This window comes from Girardinichthys multiradiatus, chromosome 11 (assembly GCF_021462225.1).
Source record: "Girardinichthys multiradiatus isolate DD_20200921_A chromosome 11, DD_fGirMul_XY1, whole genome shotgun sequence".
Lineage (NCBI taxonomy): Eukaryota > Metazoa > Chordata > Actinopteri > Cyprinodontiformes > Goodeidae > Girardinichthys > Girardinichthys multiradiatus.
The window spans coordinates 35,526,748-35,548,906 of record NC_061804.1 but is presented as its reverse complement, the minus strand read 5'-3'; the positions used below and the strand labels follow the sequence as shown (position 1 = coordinate 35,548,906).

Sequence of the window (22,159 nt, the reverse complement as noted above, 5' to 3'; positions counted from 1 at the left end):
CTTTCAGAAGACTAGAGCCGCATAATATATCACAAATATATCATCATCGCAATATGAGTGTGTACAGTTTTCATATTGCAATTGACTCTTTGGAGTGCAATAATTGTTAGATAATATATTCGTAGTTTTATATACATAGACTTGCATTTTACCTGCTAATTTAATATTTAGTCAGTTGGACAAAGTCTCACGGCAGCAGATGCTCACACAGAACACAAATGACATTGTCCAAAATGATAAAGGTCACAAAGTGATGGGAACACAGATGAAAAAGACAGAAAAGAAGAAAATAAGCAAGTACTGCAACTGATATCGTCATCTCAATATTTATCAATATTATCACCATTGCATGATTTTCTAATATTGTGCATTTTGAAAGAGCCTTCAGTTGCTGTTGAAAAAAGTCCATAGGGTCTACGCAGTGAATAGAAAGAGGAAGTACATTCCAGAGCCTCAGTGCTGCTCACTGAAAAGATCAATTCCTTCATGTGGTACAGTAAATGCATGGAACCATCTGCAACATTTGAGATCAAGATGATCTAAGATACTGGGAGGTTAATGTTTCAGTAGGTCAACAGTAGGTCAGGGGTCAACAGCCCCCAACAACTGGGGACCTTGTCTGTGTAAAACATATCTGCAAAGAAGCTAAAACTGGAGTCCTGTAGACTTTTCTATTTGATTGTATCAAGTACAATTGTGGCAGCTGCATTTTGCACAGTCTGAAGAAAATTCAAATTTAAATTCACAAATCCGAAAAAGACTGAGATTCAGAAAATACAGGTGCATCCTGATGAATTAGAATATCACAAAAATGTTCATTCATTTCAGTAATTCAATTCAAAAAGTGAAATATAGTGTTATGACTGGGGGTGTTTGGTTTTTGGTTGTGGGTTTTTCCTCTTATTTTTCTCACAGTTGGGTTTTGGAACCAGCTTCTATTTATTTATTGTTTTAGAGGTGGTGCTATGTTTTGGTTTCTTCTGATTGTTGTGTTCTGTTTATATTGTTTTTATGAATTATGTTCTGTTATTGCTATGTTTCTTAGGTTTTGATTTGTCTGGGTAGTATTTAGTTCCTGCCATGCTTTGTTTTCACTCTTTGTCTCTGTTAAGCAATCAGCTTCATTTGGCCCACCTGCATCATGTCAATCAGCTTTTGTTTTTCACCTGTGTCTCGCCATACATACACACCCCCATTCTGTTCATTCCTCGCGGAAACATTTTAGTTCCTCTGGTCATGCCATGCCTGTCTATGCCTGTACCTGCTTTGTCCCTGCCTTTTTGTGAGTATTGCCTTGCTAAAAATAAACCGTTTTTACTTATGGTAAGATGTCTGCCTGTCTGCATTCTGGGGTCCTCCACCTTACCACACCTGACATAAATATGTACAATTATATGTCTCTGTTTGCAATTAATCTACAAGAGTTTCATGTCTTGAATTGAAAGGGATGATATTCTATATAACATGAAGGAATACATGTATAGATCACTATTATCAGGGGCAATTATCGAGTTCTCCAATATCTCTGCATTTATTTGGACATAATTATCATTTAACCTTTGGTTAACTTCTGCTACGTACCGTATTTTCGGCACTATAAGGCGCACCGGATTATAAGGCGCACCTTCAATGAATGGCCTATTTTAGAACTTTTTTTATATATAGGGCGCACCGGATTATAAGGCGCATAGAAGAGAAGCTACTGCAGTCAAACGTTTGACTGGGGTTGCGTTATGCATCCACTAGATGGAGCTGTGCTAAAGAGAATGTCAACAAAACAGTCAGATAAGTCAGTCAGTCAAACTTTATTAATACACTACAAACCAGCGTTCTGATAACTCCATTCACTCTCATGGTAAGGTCTCCTCTACATAGAATTCTATTGAATAGAGCCAACCGCACGTTAGGAATGCATTGGAGTCTATGAAGTTGAAGTTGAAATCAAATGTTAGTTAAAACGTGAAAGGGAACTTTTCCCTGATTCAGTAAACACGTAAAAGAAACAGTTTGATGCACTAAATCAAACGTTAGTACATTCACAATATAGTAGCGTTAACTGTTGAATTCTCTCGCTGCTGCTCTATTCCCATGTTCGACTGCGTAGCTGACAGCATTGAGTTTGAACTCAGCATCGTAAGCGTGTCTCTTGAAAGGTGCAATTTTGGGGTCGTTATACACACACAAGTGGTGTTGGACTAGGAGTAAGCACAGTACAGGTGTTTACCGCTATTACTTCGGCGACACCCCTGACTACGGTAGCCGTAATGCTGCAAGCGGTGCGGCTTTGTAGTTTTCCAGTCGTACTGAAACATTTTGACAGAGCGCCGTGTACAACCAGTATGGATCAACCAATTAACCAATTGATCCATATATAAGGTGCTCCGGATTACAAGGCGCACTGTCATTTTTTGAGAAAATTAATGGTTTTTAAGTGCGCCTTATAGTGCGGAAAATACGGTACTCAGTTAAACTAGTGAAACTCAGAAGCCCTAAAAGAACAGCTGAATATCATCACTATAGAGGGTGATAACAATAATTCCTAAGGAGGGTTTTTGCAACTTTCAGTAAATTAAATCTAAGGCTTTTTAGGATTATAGATTATACACTTGGCCCTGTCTTTCAGTTTTCAACCTTGTCTCTCACCTAGACAGCAATTGGCTGAGCTGTTGCTGCGCCTAATTGAATGTGCCGTCTTTTACCCAATAGACTAGAAAACTGGCTCAGAGCTTATCTGTTTAGCTGCATTGTCGTGCTAGATGAAGCAGCTAAAGGGCTTCCTACCGCCATTAACTCTTTCCTTTTTCCCAAACAAGTACTCCTGAATCAGTGCTTCTGGGTTTCTTTTTTTGGTCTTTTCAAACCCCCAGTGGCAGATGACCGTTCCCACTGAGCCAGGTTGTACTGGAGGATTCTTCCTGTTAAAGAGGAATGTTCCTTTTCACTGTCGCTACATGCATGCGCAATATGATGGATTGCTGCAAAGTCAATGACTCAGTGCAATGAATGTTTAAATTTAAGACTTAGTTCTGGTCTTTGTCTTCAGTGCTTGAATGTCAAGGTTACCTCACTTCAACTTATTCTTGCAACACAATAGGTTTAATAACAATAATAAATTGACTGAATTTATATAACACTTTTCTAGTCATACCGACCACTTAAAGTGCACACCGATACACAGATCAGTTAGGTTTGGTGCCTTGACCATGGGCACATTGAAATCTAATCCAAATTAAGACATTTCAAGTAAATGTAAAACTTTTAGGACCATCCAGAAATCCTGCTGGTAACTTATTATCCCAAGTTAACATATATGAAGAAAAATGGGAATGAAGCCAAAATAGAAATATTAGATCCAGTCAAAGTACTTCAACAGTATAATAAGTTTAGTTCAAACAGGTCTAGGTTTTTTGGAAAGTTTGAGGAGGATTTTTTTAAAGGGCAATTAGGGATTAAGATGTCAAAACAATTGCCCTGGGTGTTTTGATAGCTGACAGGTCCTCATAACTGAAACGGTCTATACAAACAACGACTTCGTTGTTTGACTTCCAACAAAAACCCTGCAACTGCCAGTTTCTTAATTTATTGGTCAATCAATCAGATTCTTATGCATCTGTAAAATCTAAAACTCTTTTAACAAGTTTTGTGTTGCTTGATGAAATGATTTAACAAATTTATGACTTATGCCACACAAATCAAATTTTCAAACTGTTAATAAATCTTGAAATCGAAAATTTATTGTGAAAGAAGGATGACAAACATGACAGCAAACACAAAACAAAGAGCTCCAGCCAAGTGTTTTTGGGCTCTGAGAGGTTTGCCACCCTTGCCAAAATCCACAACGAGGCGCTGATAAAGCTGGAAAGTGAGCAATAGAGTATTATGAAGTGCTGACTGACCCTCAGGCAGCATGTGGAGACAGTTCTTCCTGATGTTTAGTTCACGTAAGGCTTGGAGCCTCCCCACCTGAGCTGGCAGGACCTGGATCTCGTTGCAGCTCACATCCTGCAAACGAAGGAAAAGTGTGGAAAAAGCAGGACTGCTCTGGTTGTCAACATGCATCACATAGGGTTACATACACTGCCCCCTACACACTGCTCACCAGTTCCATCAATTCTTTGGCCTTGCCGATCTCTTCGGGGATGCATACCAGCTTGTTGTTGCTCACAAGGAGGACTTTAAGGGGGAGACTGAACAGGTATTTTGGCAGAACCGACAGGAGATTTCGGCTGTGGAGGAAGATCAAACGTTGACCTACATATCAAAACGGCACATAGATGTACTGGGAATTGAGTTTCAACAAAAAAGAGGAATCGTCTCCTGTTCTTGTAAGCTTGTTCGTGCACAAAAAGCAGAACAAGCCCCTCTGAAGAAACATAATGCTGCAAAAGCTTTAAACTTCACTTTGAATGAATACATTAATAGAAAATCGTGAACACAAGAGTTATTCATAGCAGTAGCTCACCTGATGTCAAGATAGGTCAGCATCTGCAGATTGATAATGGCTTCAGGGATGGATTTGATGCAGTTGTGGTAGAGGTTGAGGGACTCGAGTGGGGCAAACAGACACACCTCTGGGGGAATCTCTGTGAGATGATTCTTGGATAGATCTGCAGACACAATCAGAAAAAGTGTTTACTTCAAACATACGTGGTGGCATACCAGTAAAAGCCCTTTTACTGTCCAGACAACATCCCCAGTGTTTGATTTAAACCTAAGAGACCACAAGCCTGAAAGACAGAACAATACATCTCTGTGACAGAGTAGTGGCTAACATGTCTCCTTTATCGAACAATGGTGTAAAATTACACAGGAGTCTGAAGCTCTGACTGTCTGGGTGCTGCTGTAGCTGTAATATGTCAGTGTGTCTATCATTGACCCGAGAGAGGCACAGTAATGGCCTTAGATTTGAAGGAATGGAAGGGGAAAAAAATGTAACTCAAGTCTTTTTTTCTTTTTAAAAAAACAACAGATCTAGGGGGTGTTTGAACAGAACATTGGTAGAATTATTGCATACTTTATGTGATTAATACAGGATTTATGTTTCTGAGCTGTATGCTGTTACAATGAGAAATGTTGAATAATAGAATGACATATGTAAGATGATGAAGTCATTTGTCTGCTCAAACTCATATGAGAAGCGACTGAAGTCAAATCCAAAGTCACTTCACATTTTTACATTTCTTCTTTTGGTAGTTGACCTAAATGAAAACATAAATTCATTTCCCCAGGTAATAAAGGCATTTATAACACATTTAATCAAAAGATATAACAAATATCCATATAAACACTTTAGAAATGAGTACTTAAAACATATTTAAACATGGCATAGCAATTAAAACACTGTTTAAATTAAAACTTGATTGAAAAAGCAAAAAAAAACTAATTAAATGATGCAGAAAATAACAAATATTATAATGTTTTAAAATACCTTAAGATAAAGCATGTTTGAATGACAATCTCTTTTTCATTACTATTTACATTTTACATAGATTCTCACTGAAGGCATCAAAAGTGTGAATGAACACATATGGTAGTACGCAGCAAACAACAAAATGTAAAAGAACTTTAAATATGTATTTTTAGATTCCTTGAAGTTGTCAGGATCTGCCATTTTGGGTTTTGTTTTTGTTTACTTTTTCTGTGGGTTTTTAGTTTATTTTTCTTAACTATTTCTTCTTAGATCCTTGTGTTCATGTTTGCTCATATTCCCCAGCAGGTCAGTGCTACTTAGTTTTTTTTAGTTACTTCCTTTTCCCCAGGGTTGTCATTTTAGTAGAGTTCTCTTTTATTTAGGCTCTCATGTTTATTTCCTTTCTGTCATGTCATTAGTTGCTGTCAGTCACTTGGTGTTTGTTTATTTACTTTTCCTGTTAGTGTTTTCCTTTATGTCCTCAGACTACTTTGTTAGTTCTTACTTTCCTGAGTCCTAATTTTTTGTTGGTTATAGTTTCCCTAGATCTGTTCCCTGAGTTTTGTTATTTAGTCTTTGTTTCCCCTGTTAATTAGTCTGCTCAGATTCATTCCCCCTCAGTTCTCTGCAGCTTATACTCACCAGTTCAGCATTCATCTAATTACTTGGCTTCCTTTCTCATTGGTTCCACATTGCACTTCCCCCAGTTTAAAAAGCTCACTGTTTCTCATTGTCATTTGCAGGTTCCTCCCGTTAACTACCCTGCTATTTCTCTGTCGACTCTCTACTCTACCTTGTTGGGAGTGTAGTGACGTTTTTGGAAACCTTTTTTCATTAAAAGAAGAAGCTTTCCTCTCATCATGCTGCTGCCCAGTGTCTATCTGCGTTTGGGTCCAAACGCACCACAACCACTGAAAAAGTAGCCGGTCCTAGCCGTGATGACTGATATATTAACCGTCTCTCAATGAACCTCTGGGAGGTTATTTCAAGACTCTTTGGAAAACCATTTCAGATGACCAACTCATGAAGCTCATGGAGAGAATGCTAAAAGAGCTAAGCAGTAATCAAAGCAACGGGTGACTATTTTGAAGATCTAAAATATAAAAATGTTTAGAGTGATTTCACACTTTTAGTTTACAATAAAATTCCATGTGTGTTCATTCATAGTTTTGTTGCATTTTGTGAGAATCTACAAGTCATGAAAATAAAGAGACCCATGAAGTGAGAAAGTGTATCTAAAACTTTTGAGTGTAGTGTAGTGTATTGTTCTTGTCTTCGTGTCAAAAAATATCAATCATTGTCTTGTCTCAACCGTCCAAGTTACCCCGTCTGGTAAATGAAATCAAAAAGGGTAAGCACTGCCCCAATTTTTATACCTTTTTCAGAACTTACTCATATACTTAAATGCATCTTTCTTTATGAAGCTTCACTCTATTGTGTTACCCTTTCTGTGGGACTACAAATCACACAAAATATCTAAGGCTCACTTTCACAAACCTAAAAACAGCTTGCCTGTTTTTAAACACTATTACTGGGCTGCCAACTCCATGGTTCCTCCCTACTGGAACTTTAAACGTGTAAAAACTGAGAGAAACCCTTTATGACTACAGCTGGAAACTGCCACTGTTAAAATGTCCTCACTCCCTGCTCTTTTGATTTCCGACTCTGTTGCAACAGCTAAACCTTTTCAGCAAAACTTCACTGCGAGGGACTCCTTGCAAATCCTAAATCAGATAAAAGTGGCTTGCCAGGGTCCCAGAGTCTCCTTACATGCACCCATATGTCAAAATCATTCATTCTAGCCTGCATGGTCAGATGGGGTGTTTGCACTCTAGAGAGAGGGGGGGTATTAAAACATTTAGATCTATATATTAATGGCCAATTTGTATCAATTGTTCAGCTAAGCAGCAAATTTAATCTTCTGAACTTTCACTTTTTTTGTGATTTTACCCCTGCCATTCATGCTTTTCTCGAGACCCTTCTGCTCCCCCTGGACTCTGAGTAGTTAATATATAAATGGGCTCCTTTACTGTGGTTTGATTATTCATATTTTCTCATCTGTGTCCCCTGTATGTGATAAGTGTCATGTTGCTGGTATCTTTTCTGGTTTTCCCCCAAACTTCACAATTTTTGGCTGGCTGTATTTGAGTGGCTGTGAAAAACGTATTTCAGAAACATTTCTCCTAACCACCACCCGGGCCACCTTTGGATGCTGAACAAAGACTTCTAATTTATCGCATGGCAAGCAGGTCACGTCGCATCTAGGGATGTTGGTGCCTAAGAAACTTCTTCTTCTAACCTGGAGGTCTACCATCCCACCCATGTTTACCTACTGGCTTAGTGAGATGTTGTCAGCTATTCAAATGGAAAGACTGTGCCAGCACAAACCCAACGAAGAGAACAGATTTGAGAGGACTTGGGGACCTTTCCTAGTACAGAGTGACACCAACCTGTAAGGCCTTAGGAGCACGTTTTTCATGGTACTTCTTTTACTCCGACTTCTAAAACTATATTGTTTCTGTAAGTCTAATTTTGTAAATTTATATTGTTCTGGGAGTCTCCTTTTCTCTTTTTTTTCCTATTGGGATTTGTCTGTTTTCCAGTTAATGTTGTCCACACTTTGTGTGGCATGTTTTGTAAGGTAGAAAATTGTAAATAAAGTATAAAAAACCCTATTTTAAAATATATGAAGCAGGCTAACATTAAGCTTCTGGGACATCCCTGACTTCCACCCTTTAAAAATGTATACGCTATGCTTGAAATCCAGATCTGTGCCAGGAAACGAAATAATTAAAACAAGCTTTTCAATCTCTGGCAAGAGAGGTTTTCAAGTATTCAACTGGAAGTCTTCTAGGACCTTGTTGACAGCTAGAAAAGTGTGTCATTTCTCTGCATCTTGAAAGGGTAAATTTTTTCAAACATTAGCCAGCATATAGAAATATTTTAGGTTGTGTGTATAATTTTAAACCTGATTAAATCAGACACAATTTGCAATAAATTCAAACACATCTAGTTTTTCAGATCCGTTTTTCAGATCCGTTGAATTTGTCTGTTGTATAACCATTCTACCCTTCTAAAAAAACAACATCTCCAATGTATTGCCTAAACTAATATGTTCACGCCAGTGAAGAGTCTATGTAAACTTCTGACCCACAGCTATGTATATAACACTTATGACTTCAAGGAAAAGTAGAGCTGAACAGAAAGATCTAATGCATTATATAAATTAGCCACCGTGGCAAGACCTTCATTCTACACAGCAACACTTTAAAGACTGGCCTAATGTGCTTTTGTTACACACCAACATTACATTTGTAGCCTGAGGTTGAGCGGCTGATGTTACCAATGATGCAGCAAAGGATGTAGTGGTTCTACAACACTTACAGACCACCAAGGATTATGTCAAAACCCCTAGTAAGATCTGGCAAGCCAGTTTGAAGAACATGTTGCCTTGAGGCTCATATAATAGCAAGAAGGTGATTGCTGATATTACTTTCATCTGCTGAACATTTACCTTTGGCAGGCTTTGATGATGACACAATACATTTTGATCGCTCCGACAGATATTGAAAATGGCGTCTCCTGCCATCTGTTTTTGCTCCATTCAAGAGTCATACCTGTCTGCTGATCATCAGTTCTTGTCAGCAGATGTGGTGCTGACAAGGAAAGGAGCTCACCCAATGACAGAAAGAGCATGTATGTGTGTAGTTGGAGGCTATGCGTGGAGTTGCAATGCCAGCCTTGGCAGATTGTTTAGCTAGTCCTCTTCATATGCCGATTGAGCCTTATCATATCATAAAATATATCTTCTTTAACTCACTGCAGTTTTGTTTTGGTAACACACACAGAGAAAAACAAATTGAACCGTGCCTTTTAACAGTAACCTGACACTGTGATTCAGTAAAGTGACATTTACTAAATACAGCTTCGTGCTTATGTCCAAAAGTGCATTGAAAAGGGAGGATAAAAAGGAGGCAAATGACACTGTTGTGAAAAAAGGTTGTTAACTTGCACCTCAGACATTAGTTGGCTAGATGTGGAAGCCGATTATTTTTCCAGACTTTTTTCCCATTTTAAAAAATAATCATGAGCCTAGATGGTTAACCAGACTGAAACCAAAAGATTTTGAAACTATAACACAGGTAATTTTTCAAGATAAGCGATTGTGAAAACAATATTTTAAGGATAACTGGCAATATGGTTGCAGATGAGATTGTTACAGTTAATCAGATTAATCGTGACCAATCAATTATTAAAATAATCGTCAACTAATTTAGTAATCGAATAATCATTAATTGGAGTATACACGCTCTAAAACATGCAATTTGCTAAAAGACTAACCCACTCAGAGCAGTAATTAAGCCAAAATTGTGCAAAAAACAAATAAATTTAGCATTGAAGATGAAAAATCTTCTTTGTCTGTAAATATGCCCTATCCAGAACTCATCAAGTGGCACAATATTAGCTTCACCTGGTTCAAATTCTTTAAAAAAAAAAGTCCTATTATGCACCTTTTGCTATCCATTTATTAATCGATTCATCAAAAAACATAGTCGACAGATTAATTGATCAGCAAAATAACCATTAGTTGCAGCCCTATGTTATACATTTTTGCTTTATCTCATTGTGTAAACATTTTAGTAGTAGTGTGGTAATTTTTACTAAAGGTTAAAATGGCCCATGAATATTGGTTAATGTTAAAAAAGATTCAGCTTTTACATGTTCACCACATGATTATGCTCTTGTTGAGGTTTTACACTTCAAAATCACCTATAAACAAAATTACTTTTACTGATATGATCCTTCAAATAACCATTTCAACATAAGTTGTTATGATGAAAAGTGGTGTCTTACGATATGGCTTGTAGGATCCAGAGCTCTTTATATTTTCATATCATTTGTAAAGAAAGTATTTCAGATGTTTGCAGACACATTGGAGACCGCTGCATGAGGCTGAGAGGGTCAGGACAGATAAGATGTATGCTTTGTTACTGAGCAGATTTAGCTATTCTACAGTTATGGCTGTAGATCTACAGTGGCATTTTCAACCAACTTGGATTAGTAGTAAAGCAAAACCTATGAATGAAAACAGTCTATACTGCCCTAACTAAAGTCTGTCATGTTCTTTTAAACAAACAGCCATTTTAGTCTTTTACAGTTTCATTCCCTGCATGTTACTCTCGTGCTTATTGTCATAATCTGCCTGTGTTTTGGGGTTTTGAGTTTTGATACAGTTTACTATCTTTGCACTGTCATGTTCTTCGAGTGCTTTATTTCAGCTCATTCAGGTTTATTCGATTCATTCTGGTGTTTGTTTCTTCCTGGATTCTAATGTTGTTTTAGTTTGTATTTTCTTATAGATCTGTTTTCTCCTTGTTCATGTGATTGTTTCTGTTCAATTAGATGGTTTCTGTTACCTCCCTGCTCATTTGTGTTAATTAGTCACTCTGATAAATTTAATCTAAATTTTCACAGTGGTGCAGTTAGTTGCACTGTTGCCTTGCAGCAAGAAGGTCCTGGGCATATTTAGCTAGCTTTCCCTCCTACTTTTATTGGCGTCGTCATATTCAACCTCGTATTAAAATAAAATCCGGTTTTCATAATAGTTGTATGTGTTTTTATATAGTGAAAATTATTTAAAAACATATAACTGTAATTGTCAAAGTAAGCAAGTAAGATAACTAGGAATGAGCCAAACAAAAAGTGGCAATTATTCCTACTGCTACTAAAATAACCTTAAATGTTGAATTATTACTAGTAATGCTATCCATGACTTTTGATATACAGACCTAAAATATAAGCACAAACACTTGCTAAATTTAGTAGTACTGCTTATCGTGCAGAGTAGAATACGATTGTGTCATTCTACCTATTCTAGAGTAAAACAAGTGTAACAAGCTAATATCAGCTGGTTAAATAGTGGAGCTGTCTGCTTGGGTAACTAGCCCGCAGTCAGCTGCTTAACAAACCTGCTGCTTGTGGTATGTTTGAGTTCTTTCCAAACAGCCAAATTGGTCTTTATTGTTAGAGAGAGAAAAGTGTATCAGCCTTTACTCAGCCATCTGACCAGCACTGTGCGCCAACAGGTTGGGGAGGGGAACTGATATGGTTATTCTAATTCTCTAATTTAAACCATAGGAATGGCATGACAGAAAATGTTAGCAGTTATGAACCAGTAACATCTCGAAACCTTGGTACGCCTTGATACCGGTAGTACAAACATGCCTAATGCTCAATATATTTTATTGAACCCAGCCCTTTTGAATGTTTCTCTAGTGTGAAAGGAACTGATTGTTGGTTTGATGAGTGAACTCATATATATATATATATATATATATATATATATATATATATATATATATTTATATAATAAATAACTATTAAATTAGAAATGCACTTATGCGCCATATTAAATCCTAACATTTTTCTGCGGTCTGCCTCAAGGCTTCCAAATCACTCAAGATATTTCATAAAAACAAATATCTTCCATGTTTTCAGTTAAACAAACCCCGACATTAGTAGCGTCCATCCAAACAGGCTTCCTTCCAATTGCCTTCAATACACATTGAATTAATGGCTGGAAATATGTGTGTATGTGTGTGTCCACAAGTGCGTGAACAATCTTGTTTTCTGAATAATATCCGGCTGACAAGATAATTAGAGACCTCTGCGAGGAGCTGCATGGCCTCACATAAGCAGAGAGCTTTCAATTATTCTGTCCCACCTCACTGAAGAGCCCCCGTCCTTTCTACTGAAACACTAAAGACTGCTGCGCTTCCATCATTTTAAGACCAGCAATTACGTTTAGCTACCACTCTTTTTTAAACAATCAGGCTGTGTGGGCTAAAAGCAACCACTCACTGACCTGCTGTTGTGATGAGTGACTAGAGTGAATGGTTAAGAATCACTCCACTTTTTAATATAACTGGGCACATATAGGAACCCTCGGCACTTCTCTTGATGTTACAAGAATAATAAATTGCCATATATACAAAATAACAACAGAACTCTCAGGCCTGAGCTAGGACAGCAATCAGTAGGCAGAAGTGAGAAGCAGATGATGATACAGTCAGTAGCACAAAGGGAAAATATGTCAAGAGGTTAAGGGAAAAAGAAATTACCAAAAGGGGAAACACCAAATGTGAGGTCATGGGGTACACTTGCTCTCCATTAAGAGTAATCACAGTCTCTCCCTGAGGCTTGGATTTTGATGGTGTAACCCAGCTGTATGTAGAAAATCCCCCCCCCCCCCTTATCCCGCTACTCCTGCCCTGCAACCGGGAATTTCATGATGGCAATACATGGGAAGAGGACCGATTCACGGGTCTTTTTCAGTGCCTTTCTGTCTCCTCCTTTTCCAGACCATGCACCATCTGCAGGCCGCAGCGGGTCTTTAATCCACCTGCTGGTTTGCTCAAGGCTCCCACAGGAAAAGGCTTGCAAGGCAGAGGAGCACTCAATCACAGATCCACTCCACTGCACCCTTTACGCTGCATCAGCAGTCTATTCATTTCAGTTGGAAGTGCAGATGATGCCCCTTCTTCCAAGGTTTAAGGCAAACTAAAAGACCACAGTATTACTTTTTTTACATAACTGAAAAAGAGATTAGCTTTGGTTAAGAGGTAACCATTTCATATAAAATTGCACCCCACACAGTACCATAGACATTGAGCATTCAAGGTACAGAGTAGGATTTTATAAACTGATTTTTCAATTTAATTAAAACCGGAAAGAAACATGATGTAAACACAATAACCTGGGGTTGTTTGTCAGCAGAAGTGACCACTATGTCTCTCTGACATGTAGTAGCTGAGGTTCTTAATGGTGATATGGCTCTTTGTCCAGGGTGCCACTGTATCAGGGGGCTGTGTGGTGCTCGGAAAACTTTTTAGCCTTTTTTTGAATATGATAGATTGCCTATTCACATGTCCACTTAATGTAAAATGAGTGTTCCAATGTAATGTGCACTATGTTATCATTGTGAGAAACTATGGCTGCACACCTTAGCTGGCTATTGAGGCTGAAGTTGGCATCTGATTGGAGACTCTGAACAGTGGTAAGCAAAGGGGCTGTTCAACTGTTTCAAGGAATTTGGACTGCATCTGATCATCTCCAATTCACAATCAAAAATACATAGATCGATTATTCTATACCTAACATCTATTCTTTAAAACAGATATTTATTTTAAAAAATTATAAAAACACCAAAACAGACTTTTCCATGCTTTTTGACATCAAAAGAACAATAGAGCAGGTGTGGCGCTGATGGTGTAGGGGTTAAGTGTGCGACCTTATACGGAGGGTACAGTCCTTAAAGCGGCCGTCCTGGGTTCGAGTCCTGGACCCGGTGACATTTGCTGAATGTCTTCCCCCTCTTTCCTGCCTGCCTACTGTCAAAAAATTGAAAATAAAGGCCACTATTGCTGAAAAAATATCTTTAAAAAAGAACCACAGAGCAAAAATTTAGCTTGTGGAACTCATGGAGAAACCAAGTTTTCTTAAAAAAAACAAAAAGTTGATAAAAGGTTAATTGTTTTTCCTCATTTTCCAGAACAAACAGGAGGGCTTGTCCAGGACAGCATTCATACAAAATAGCCACTGCTAGGACGTTCTTGGTGCATTCTGGAGGAGCTACTAAGTGATCTGTCTGTTGGGTGCATTTTATCTCAGTCAGACTTTAACTTGGTTCATGTCCAGATCAAGCACATACACTATTGGGTACACCTTTTAAAATATTTAGCTGCCTTCAGGCTATTTCTGGATTTTCATCTTTTCTCTAATCTGGACCAGTCTGCAAGAATTTAACAGCTTGTGAAGGAATGAAATATATGGCTAAAAACATGAAACTGTGCAGACTAAAACGACCAATTTCACTCGCCTCTGAATAAAACCTCATTCAGAAGGAACATTTGGGAGATTGCAAAAATGCATGTGCAAAGTCCTTATTATTCATCAACTACAATGTTTCCTGAAAGAGAGCAAGGACTGTAAAGGGGTTATATGCCCATGCCTTAGTAGCTCAATCACGTCTTAACCCGACACTTAAAAAGAACAGAACCACTTATTTGTGGATCTTCAGAGCTGCAGCTGGTAAGCACAAGGGTTGCACAAAATATTGCAAATGTATATTGTCTAATTAACAATATTAATATCCATCCATATATTATCTAGTCCTGCTTCTCCTAACAAGGTCATAGGGGGCTAGTGCCTATCTTGAGCTGTCATTGGCTAAGAGCAGGGTACACCCTGGACAGGCTGCAGTCCATCACAGGGCAACACAGAGATCCCCAGGACAATCAGCAATGCACACACACTCACTCCTAGGGGGGAATTTAGAGTACCCTAATAACGATATTCTCGGCCTTTGGAGGAAGCCGGATTAGCCGTAGAAAAGCCAAGCACGCATGGGGAGACTATGTAAACTTCAGGGATAAGGATCCCAGGCTGGGATTCAAACCAAGGACCTTCTTGCTGCAAGGCAACAGTGATAACAGCTGTCCCACCTTGCACTCAGCAAGCATTAATATTGCAAAGAAGAACTTGCAATGCAATAAATGTCGGCTGATTTATTCCAAGGGACATCATACACATTATGCACGCCAATAAGGTATTAAGCCTTTTGAATGGAGTCTCACTGCAGTGGATGTCCACACATGAGACACATTACAGTGTCCAAGATGCTAAAGGTAAAAGAAAGTACTGAAAGTGCACAGATGATGGGGGTGGGGGCTAGGGTGTGGATTTATTGCAGCTGATTTCATCATTGTAATATTTATCACTAATATAATGATTGATTTTTCACAGGCACAACAAACTGGTTCTCAGGGATCTGGAATTTTCACCTCTATACTGGCCACATAGAAAAAAAAACGTCATGTATATACACAGAAAATCAAAAATACTGATGAAGTGCATTTACGGTAGTTCTAGACATTTATATTTTAAAGAAAAAACGGTGGCCGCAAAATTATCTTCCGGCATGTCTCTAGGTCCGTTATTTTCTTCATCTTTGTTTTGGCAGTGTATATATTTTATTATATATTGGTGCTTCTAAGTGTGTTCTTTTTTTGGCTGCAAATCTATTTAACAACAGTGAAAAAAAAATCAACTGGCCATTTACAATCTACATCACACATTAAACGGCACAAGCTATTGCAGACACTTGGTACACACCTCAAAAACATGTTAAGCAAAAGACTTCGGGTTTTTTTCTCCGATGGTTATCAGTGGCAAATCATTTTTGAAATGAATGTTGGCTTCTATAGCCAACTACCAATCCACAGGTTAGCTCAGTTATACATCACTATGACCTCAGCACACGTTCCTTCGACTGTTGACGAGACCAAAGAATCAATCAGCTGCTGTAACATGAGAGCCGTTACAGCAATGGTCTCCCAAGGCCTACAACGAAGATACATATTATATTTTCTTCTTCAGCAAGCTCTTAAAAGATGATTATCCTGCCTCCTCTGGAAACTTTGTTCTTTATAAGAGTTGTAAATAATAAGAAATATGAAGTTACTGTTGGCTAATAGAACACAGTCAGCAATGGGATATGGTCACATTTTTATGTCTTGTTTTATGTCTCTTTAGCTAAACATTTTTACATTTATTAGTTTCCAAACAACAACTTGCTATTCTTATTTCTATTATGATGTGATTAGTACTTCAACCCCTGTAGGAAAAAATTATATCTTATCAATCTAGAAAAATACACTACTGAAAAAAAAAACACATTTATTAAGCTATGGGTTTGGGGGATTTTTTTTATGAGAAAACAATTGATTTGTTGGCTCTTTATACTCCTCCATAGGAGCCGACTATTCTACAGCAGTCAGGTAAGAGCAGAGACATTTAGAAATCACACAGTGTATTTAAGTATTATTGAAGCATCATAGTAATTGTGAAAGCATACTTTTGCTGCTGTGTACAAAATGCGATCTTTAAATTAGACTGAATAGTCTACTATCAGTTACTATCTTGATAAATAGTTGCACTCTTTTTCAAAATAATGACCTACACTCTTAAAATAAATGAAGATCTCGAAACAGTAAGTGGCTCAAAAAAGGATAGTTTATTAATTATGATTCTCTGACTATGTTTGGAAAAATAAACCACTGGTTGTATCTTTTAGCAGCCAGGTCTCCTGGAGCCCTGTGGAATGGCTCTGTCTTCTTTTTACTGATCAGTGACCCTCACCGTATTTGCACGGGATTGATTATTAAATTAAGGAATTCCAGCTTGGCTCTTGACCTTGTGCAGGAACCGCCCTTCAAGATCCTTAAGAATGTGATGACGGCACAGTGTGGGATGTACTTTGTTCACTCCACACCAGTTAAAAGTATATAAGCTGTCTACAATTTTCCACCGGTTTAGCTGTGAAACGGCCCCATTAGCATAACTTTTATAATTTACATATAAGGAGGCTGAGAGGTTTTCTGTATGTAGACAGATTCAGTTTACAGATAACAATCTCTGTCATTGGCCGTTTTTAATTAAATACTCAGTGTTTGATGATGTACTTCTAAGAAGTTGTTCTAGCTTTTGCTATAAAGTTGAATCTAGCACTTATGCATTAACCCAACACTACGATGCCCTAACCATTCTGTTTTTGTGTCCCTGCATAGGGAAGGAAAAAGAACAGAACCATTCAAAAGTATTTATACCCCTTGAACTTTTAACAATTAATTTTGTCCCAATCACAAACTATTGGGGTTTTATGTGACAGGCGAACGCAAAATAAAGCGTAATTGTGAAGTCGGAGGTAAATTATACATTCTTTTCAACAGTTCTTACAAATGTGCATTTGGATTCAGCCCCTTTAACTCTGACATCACTCCACAAATTAGTCATTATTTGCTACAGTTGATAGGAACATGAATGGGGCCAAATAGAAGGCAATCCAGGAAAAAAAGACTGGGCCAGGGGTTCACCTTCCAGCGGTCAAACAATAATCATATACTTACAGCCAGAGCTACAATGCAATGGTTTAGATCAAAGCATATTCATGCGCTGAAATGGCCAAGTCAAAGTTCAGACCTAGATTGAAGTGAGAATCCGTGTTCTTCATCCAATCTGACAAGGCTAGGGCTATTTTCCAAATAGCCCTAGCCTTCATCGCAGAGAGCTGTTGCTTTTTCTCTTGGGAAAACAAACTGAGTGGAGACAAACTGCCAGTGGCACACTGCAAACAGACACCCTTGTGTTAGGGAGCCTCTCTGCTCTCTGCTGATATGCTGTCATATGGAGGTCACTTGTTAGATGCTACAACAGCCACTGTTTAAAGTAAAACACTTTATGATAAAGTGGGTTTAACAGACCCTTTTCCGTAAGAGGACCTAAAGTTAAAACAATTTATTTCAAGTGCATTTTTCTCAAAGAGCAACATGTCTGTATAGAAAAAAACATCTGCTCCTGTTTCATATACATTGAGTATCAACTGCAGACAGACACACTACAGCAGAAATGTAAGTGCTAATTTCTCCGATTAAATCTAAACGAGCCTCTTCTATGAGATAGTCTGAAACACAGGCATGTAACACCCTTTGTTACTGACATACAGCTCAGTGTTGATGTCTTTGTACAACTGAAAGTGAGACTTCCCGCTAGCACAACCCTTTATTCAGACTACCAGCATGCAGACATGAAAGGAAAGTGAAAACACAGCAGTTCTCTCAGTCACTGCATTATCCTCCATGAAAAGTAGAGGATTTACAGGCGTGAATCTAATGTCTGTTTATATCTCTGATTTTCATACCTGGATTAGAGCACGTCCTGGAGATAAAAGATGACAATCATAAGTCTTGATTTAGACAGAGATGGGCTTATTGCTACCAAGGCATGATTCCCGATAAAACATTAAGCTTTTCAGGTAAAATGCATTAAGTTCTGTAAGCCTTTGAAAGTGTCTTTAGTCTTAACAATGACTTTGAAAAGAGGTGAAATTTAAAGATCTGGAATGAGAAAAAGAAATAAGTTCATAAAAAGTCAATCAGAGCTGAAAATGAAGGGATTATCAACAAAAAGAAGCATTTAGATAAATCTTTAGGCTATTGTTCCCGCTGTCATCAGATCCTATATTTCTAGTTTCTGTTGCTTCTCATGACTTCAAATGTGTCAGTTTCATTCAAAAAAGACTGCCTCAACAAACTCCCTGGGGCTGAGGGGTCTAACGCAGGCCAGGGGCTTGTCAGAAGCATAAGCTGCAGATGATAAAGTGCCACCATATGGCAGGTGGAAACATCAGAGGAAGAGACTTTCACTGAGAGATTCAGCATGTTCTTGATAACAAGGATAGAGACTGACAATGGTTTGTGACAAACAGTACCATCATGGTTAATTCAAATAAAAAGATACTTCTGACTGGGAATGGGTCAGTTGTATACCAAGGTTGTAAAAAGATGCAGTTTTAAAACCACAAAAATAAAATCCTTTAAAGTTCTTTTAACGAGATGTCACAGTAATTACCCTAGTGAACTGAGTTTTCTCCGATTGAATGGAGCATAAAGTAACGCGTGTTACAATTTACAATGCAAGTGTTATTACCAACAGAAAGAAAAATCAATCAATCAATTCATCAATCAAGCAATCAGAGAAAATTGGCAGATTCCAACAACGGATTGGTCCATCTCTTCTTCTAAATTACATTATTAGGAATAAGTTCTGATTTTCTGTTTGAGAGCTGAAGCAATTAGATCACATTTTGCTAATTGTTTTTAATATTTGGCTAAATACCATGAAACCAAGGTATTTTTACTCAAGGTTATCATACCTTAAGAATCTCATTCCAGCCAGGCCCTCCTGTGTCAAGCTATACAAGCCCAGTGCAAACCCAGAATGTCAAGTAAAACTTAGTATGTATGGTGAGGCTCTAGTAACACAGCCCTAAGAGAATGTGACTGACCTACTGACTGACCTGCAGCACAATGCAGCATAAGGTCACCTTTTAGACAGAAACCATTAAAATACAAGTCTAAATAAAACATGAAGACAAACCAGCTCTCCTCTTTCTGTTTGTCACATTTTAAAATATATTGACATATATCAGCACAGCCATGCAGGCAGCCAGGGGGTGAGGCTCTGGGTACCCTTCATCTTTTGTCTGCCTCCCAAAAAAAGCACACTCCAGTGCCACATGCTCATCACAAAGGACATGAAGCAAGCAAAGAATGTGTACTTGGTTCATTCATAATTTGCTTCCTGGCGCAAAATGAACAGTCTTAAGACCAATGCGCTGCACAGCGACCTGCTTGTAGGGTGCGCCTGCCGTCTCATTCATGTGTCTCAAGGGGAGCTATAATGAAAGCTACTGGCGTAGGGAAAAAACGACACGCAGCAGACTCCGCCGAGCAGCACAGAGGTGTGAAATATGACCTACTACACGGTACATACAACCAAGATGTTTTGGTTTTACACAAGACAGTCCAGCCTCATCCCTTTAGAGGCTGCGCCCCTATCCAGGTATAAAAAAAGGAGCAGAAATCCACGCACAATGCGAGCAGGCTGCGTTCACGAATCTCCCACCGCTCTGATTTTCATCTGCAACTTCTTTTTCCCGGAACAGCGACTCACCTGCTTGTGTCGTATCGGTTAGATCGTAGTTGATCCCCGGGTACTCTCTCAGCTTCCTGCCGCTCAGGTTCAGGATTCCTGAACTCACGGCATCCTCCAGAGCCCGGTCCAGGCTGCGGGCAGTGTGCTGCTGCTGCTGCTGGTGATGGTACTGGCTGATACCCGGGTTCCAGTGGGTTCCGCTGGGGTAGTCATGGCTTTGTAGAGCAGTGACAGCTCCCACACTTCCCTGACCAGACGCCATTTTCGTAAAAAAAAGGAGAAATTACCCGTAGAATAATAAGAGCGCACAGCGGCAGTTTCTCCGCCCATGCGCATGCAGGGTGCGTTCCCCGGACCGACGCTAGGGGATGGGCTTCAGAGGTGATGATGGTGCTGCTGTAGCTGCTGGTGATGATGATGAGGAGGAGGGTATGGTAGCCATTTTAGGCTTTAACCCCCTTTTTGCCACCTGGTTTTAGAAGAAGCAGTGCACTACAGGAGGCAGGAATCAGTCATGTAATCCCCATTAATCTCACATTAATTTCCCATGTTTTTTGCCCCCAAACTTTAGTCGTAAAATGAATGAAACAGAAACAAGTTGAACAAAGTGTAAGCATAAGATGAAATTAGTCAGGAATACTGCATAAATTAAAGAAAAAAAAAAAATTTTATCATAAAAATTTGCAAGAAAGAAAATTAACAAAAATTGCACATATAGCAACAACTGTGTCAAATTACCACATGTAAAAAAAAAAAAAAAAACTATTTAAGTCGAAATAACGCCAGTGCAAGCCAATTTAGTTGTTTTTGCCTTTTGATTAGTTGAAAATGGAATTGTGTCTATATAATGTTGAATCGCAATAAAAATAAAAACAATTAAGCTTTTTTAAAACTTTGGCTTGGATGATTAAAGAATTTATAAAGAAACCCTCTAGATTCATTTTGCCACTTCACTGAAACCCAAACTGAACATTTTTCCAGCGTATTTTAAAGATATTTTTGAATCAACATAGTTGCCAAAATATTTTGGAGTGAGGACACATCCAAAACAAATGAGTGACACATTCTGGGGAAAAATCACAGAAAGTACAGTTTACAACAATGTCTGAGTTGAACTTCTTGAGGTAGTTTTTAGCACGGTAAATCCTGTGTATGAGTTTAAAGGACACTACTTTTACCTTGTTAGTGAGGAGACAATGATTTGATTTGGCAGCAGCAGAGTATATTTTCAAGACAGCAATCACAAAATGATTCCAATGTGATAGGAGAGCTGGTAGAGAGGTCACCTCCCTCTGAAAGAGGGGTCTATTTGTTTTGTTAGATTTATTGTTTGCAAGGAGGAGAGTTAAGAAAGATTTTACCAACAGGAGAGTGTTTGGAAGTAAGAATAGGAGATTGATGACAGCTGGCTCTTGGTTTCTGTCTGAATAACATACAGATTTCTGAGGAAATAGCATCAACAACTATTGCACATTCTCATAAAAAATAGGAATGTTACATTTAAAGAGATAGTTGATCTACCAGAAAAACATTATGTCTAAACAAGTATCAAAAAAAATATTGTTTTCTTCTTAAATAAAATGTCCTTAATATTCCCTATGACATAACGGTGAGGAAAGAAGTTGTGCTTGTAGATGAGTGACCATGAGAAGGCCTGACTGAAAATCATGTAGTTTCCCGGAGATTTTGTACATGGAAATTACAATCCAGAAAAAAATTCAGTCCATCGATACCTGGAGGTATGGTCATTTCGTGATGCGTGATGGCATCCAGAATGGTAATTGGCTCATCACAGTGTTTCTGTTCAGAGTTAATGATTGGTTCAACTGTAATATTGTTGAACAGGGCATCAATTGAATCTCGGCTGAGATTGGAGTGATGTAGGTTTTCATAAAAGGAACTGCCATATCTAGCTTTGGTATACCAGTTCGGTTTGTATTTTCATCATTTCCTTGTTATTATATTATGTTAGGTCTTGCCATAGCCACTTGTTAATTTTGCCATTAGAGATTTGCCAGATTAATTAAATCTTTTGTGTTAGGTTTCTTAGTTTATTGTTGTGCTCTGTTCTCATGTATTCTAGTTTATTCTCTTAGTTCAGCGTTAGTTTCTTTGAGGGCTAGTTCAGACCCCTCCGTGTTAGCTGGTCTCCCTTATTCATCTTCCCTGCTTTTATTCTGCCACAGCTGTTTGGCA

At 38.4% G+C, this 22,159-nt stretch overlaps 1 protein-coding gene across 2 annotated transcripts in view; it reads right to left on the bottom strand.

The window, feature by feature from the left end:
* lrch2 (leucine-rich repeats and calponin homology (CH) domain containing 2) overlaps positions 1 to 20,573 on the bottom strand; it is a 67,922-nt gene extending 47,349 nt beyond the window's left edge. Inside the window, exons 1-4 of one of the 2 annotated variants that reach the window (XM_047378217.1) lie at positions 19,982 to 20,573; positions 4,463 to 4,607; positions 4,100 to 4,226; positions 3,897 to 4,002 (exon numbers count right to left, since the gene is read on the bottom strand). In XM_047378217.1, the coding sequence (XP_047234173.1) occupies positions 3,897 to 4,002; positions 4,100 to 4,226; positions 4,463 to 4,607; positions 19,982 to 20,225 (622 nt within the window). In that variant the 5' untranslated portion in view covers positions 20,226 to 20,573. The remainder of the gene's footprint in view (positions 1 to 3,896; positions 4,003 to 4,099; positions 4,227 to 4,462; positions 4,608 to 19,981) is intronic. The other variant, XM_047378216.1, reaches the window with a different exon arrangement.
* Positions 20,574 to 22,159: the final 1,586 nt, after the last annotated feature.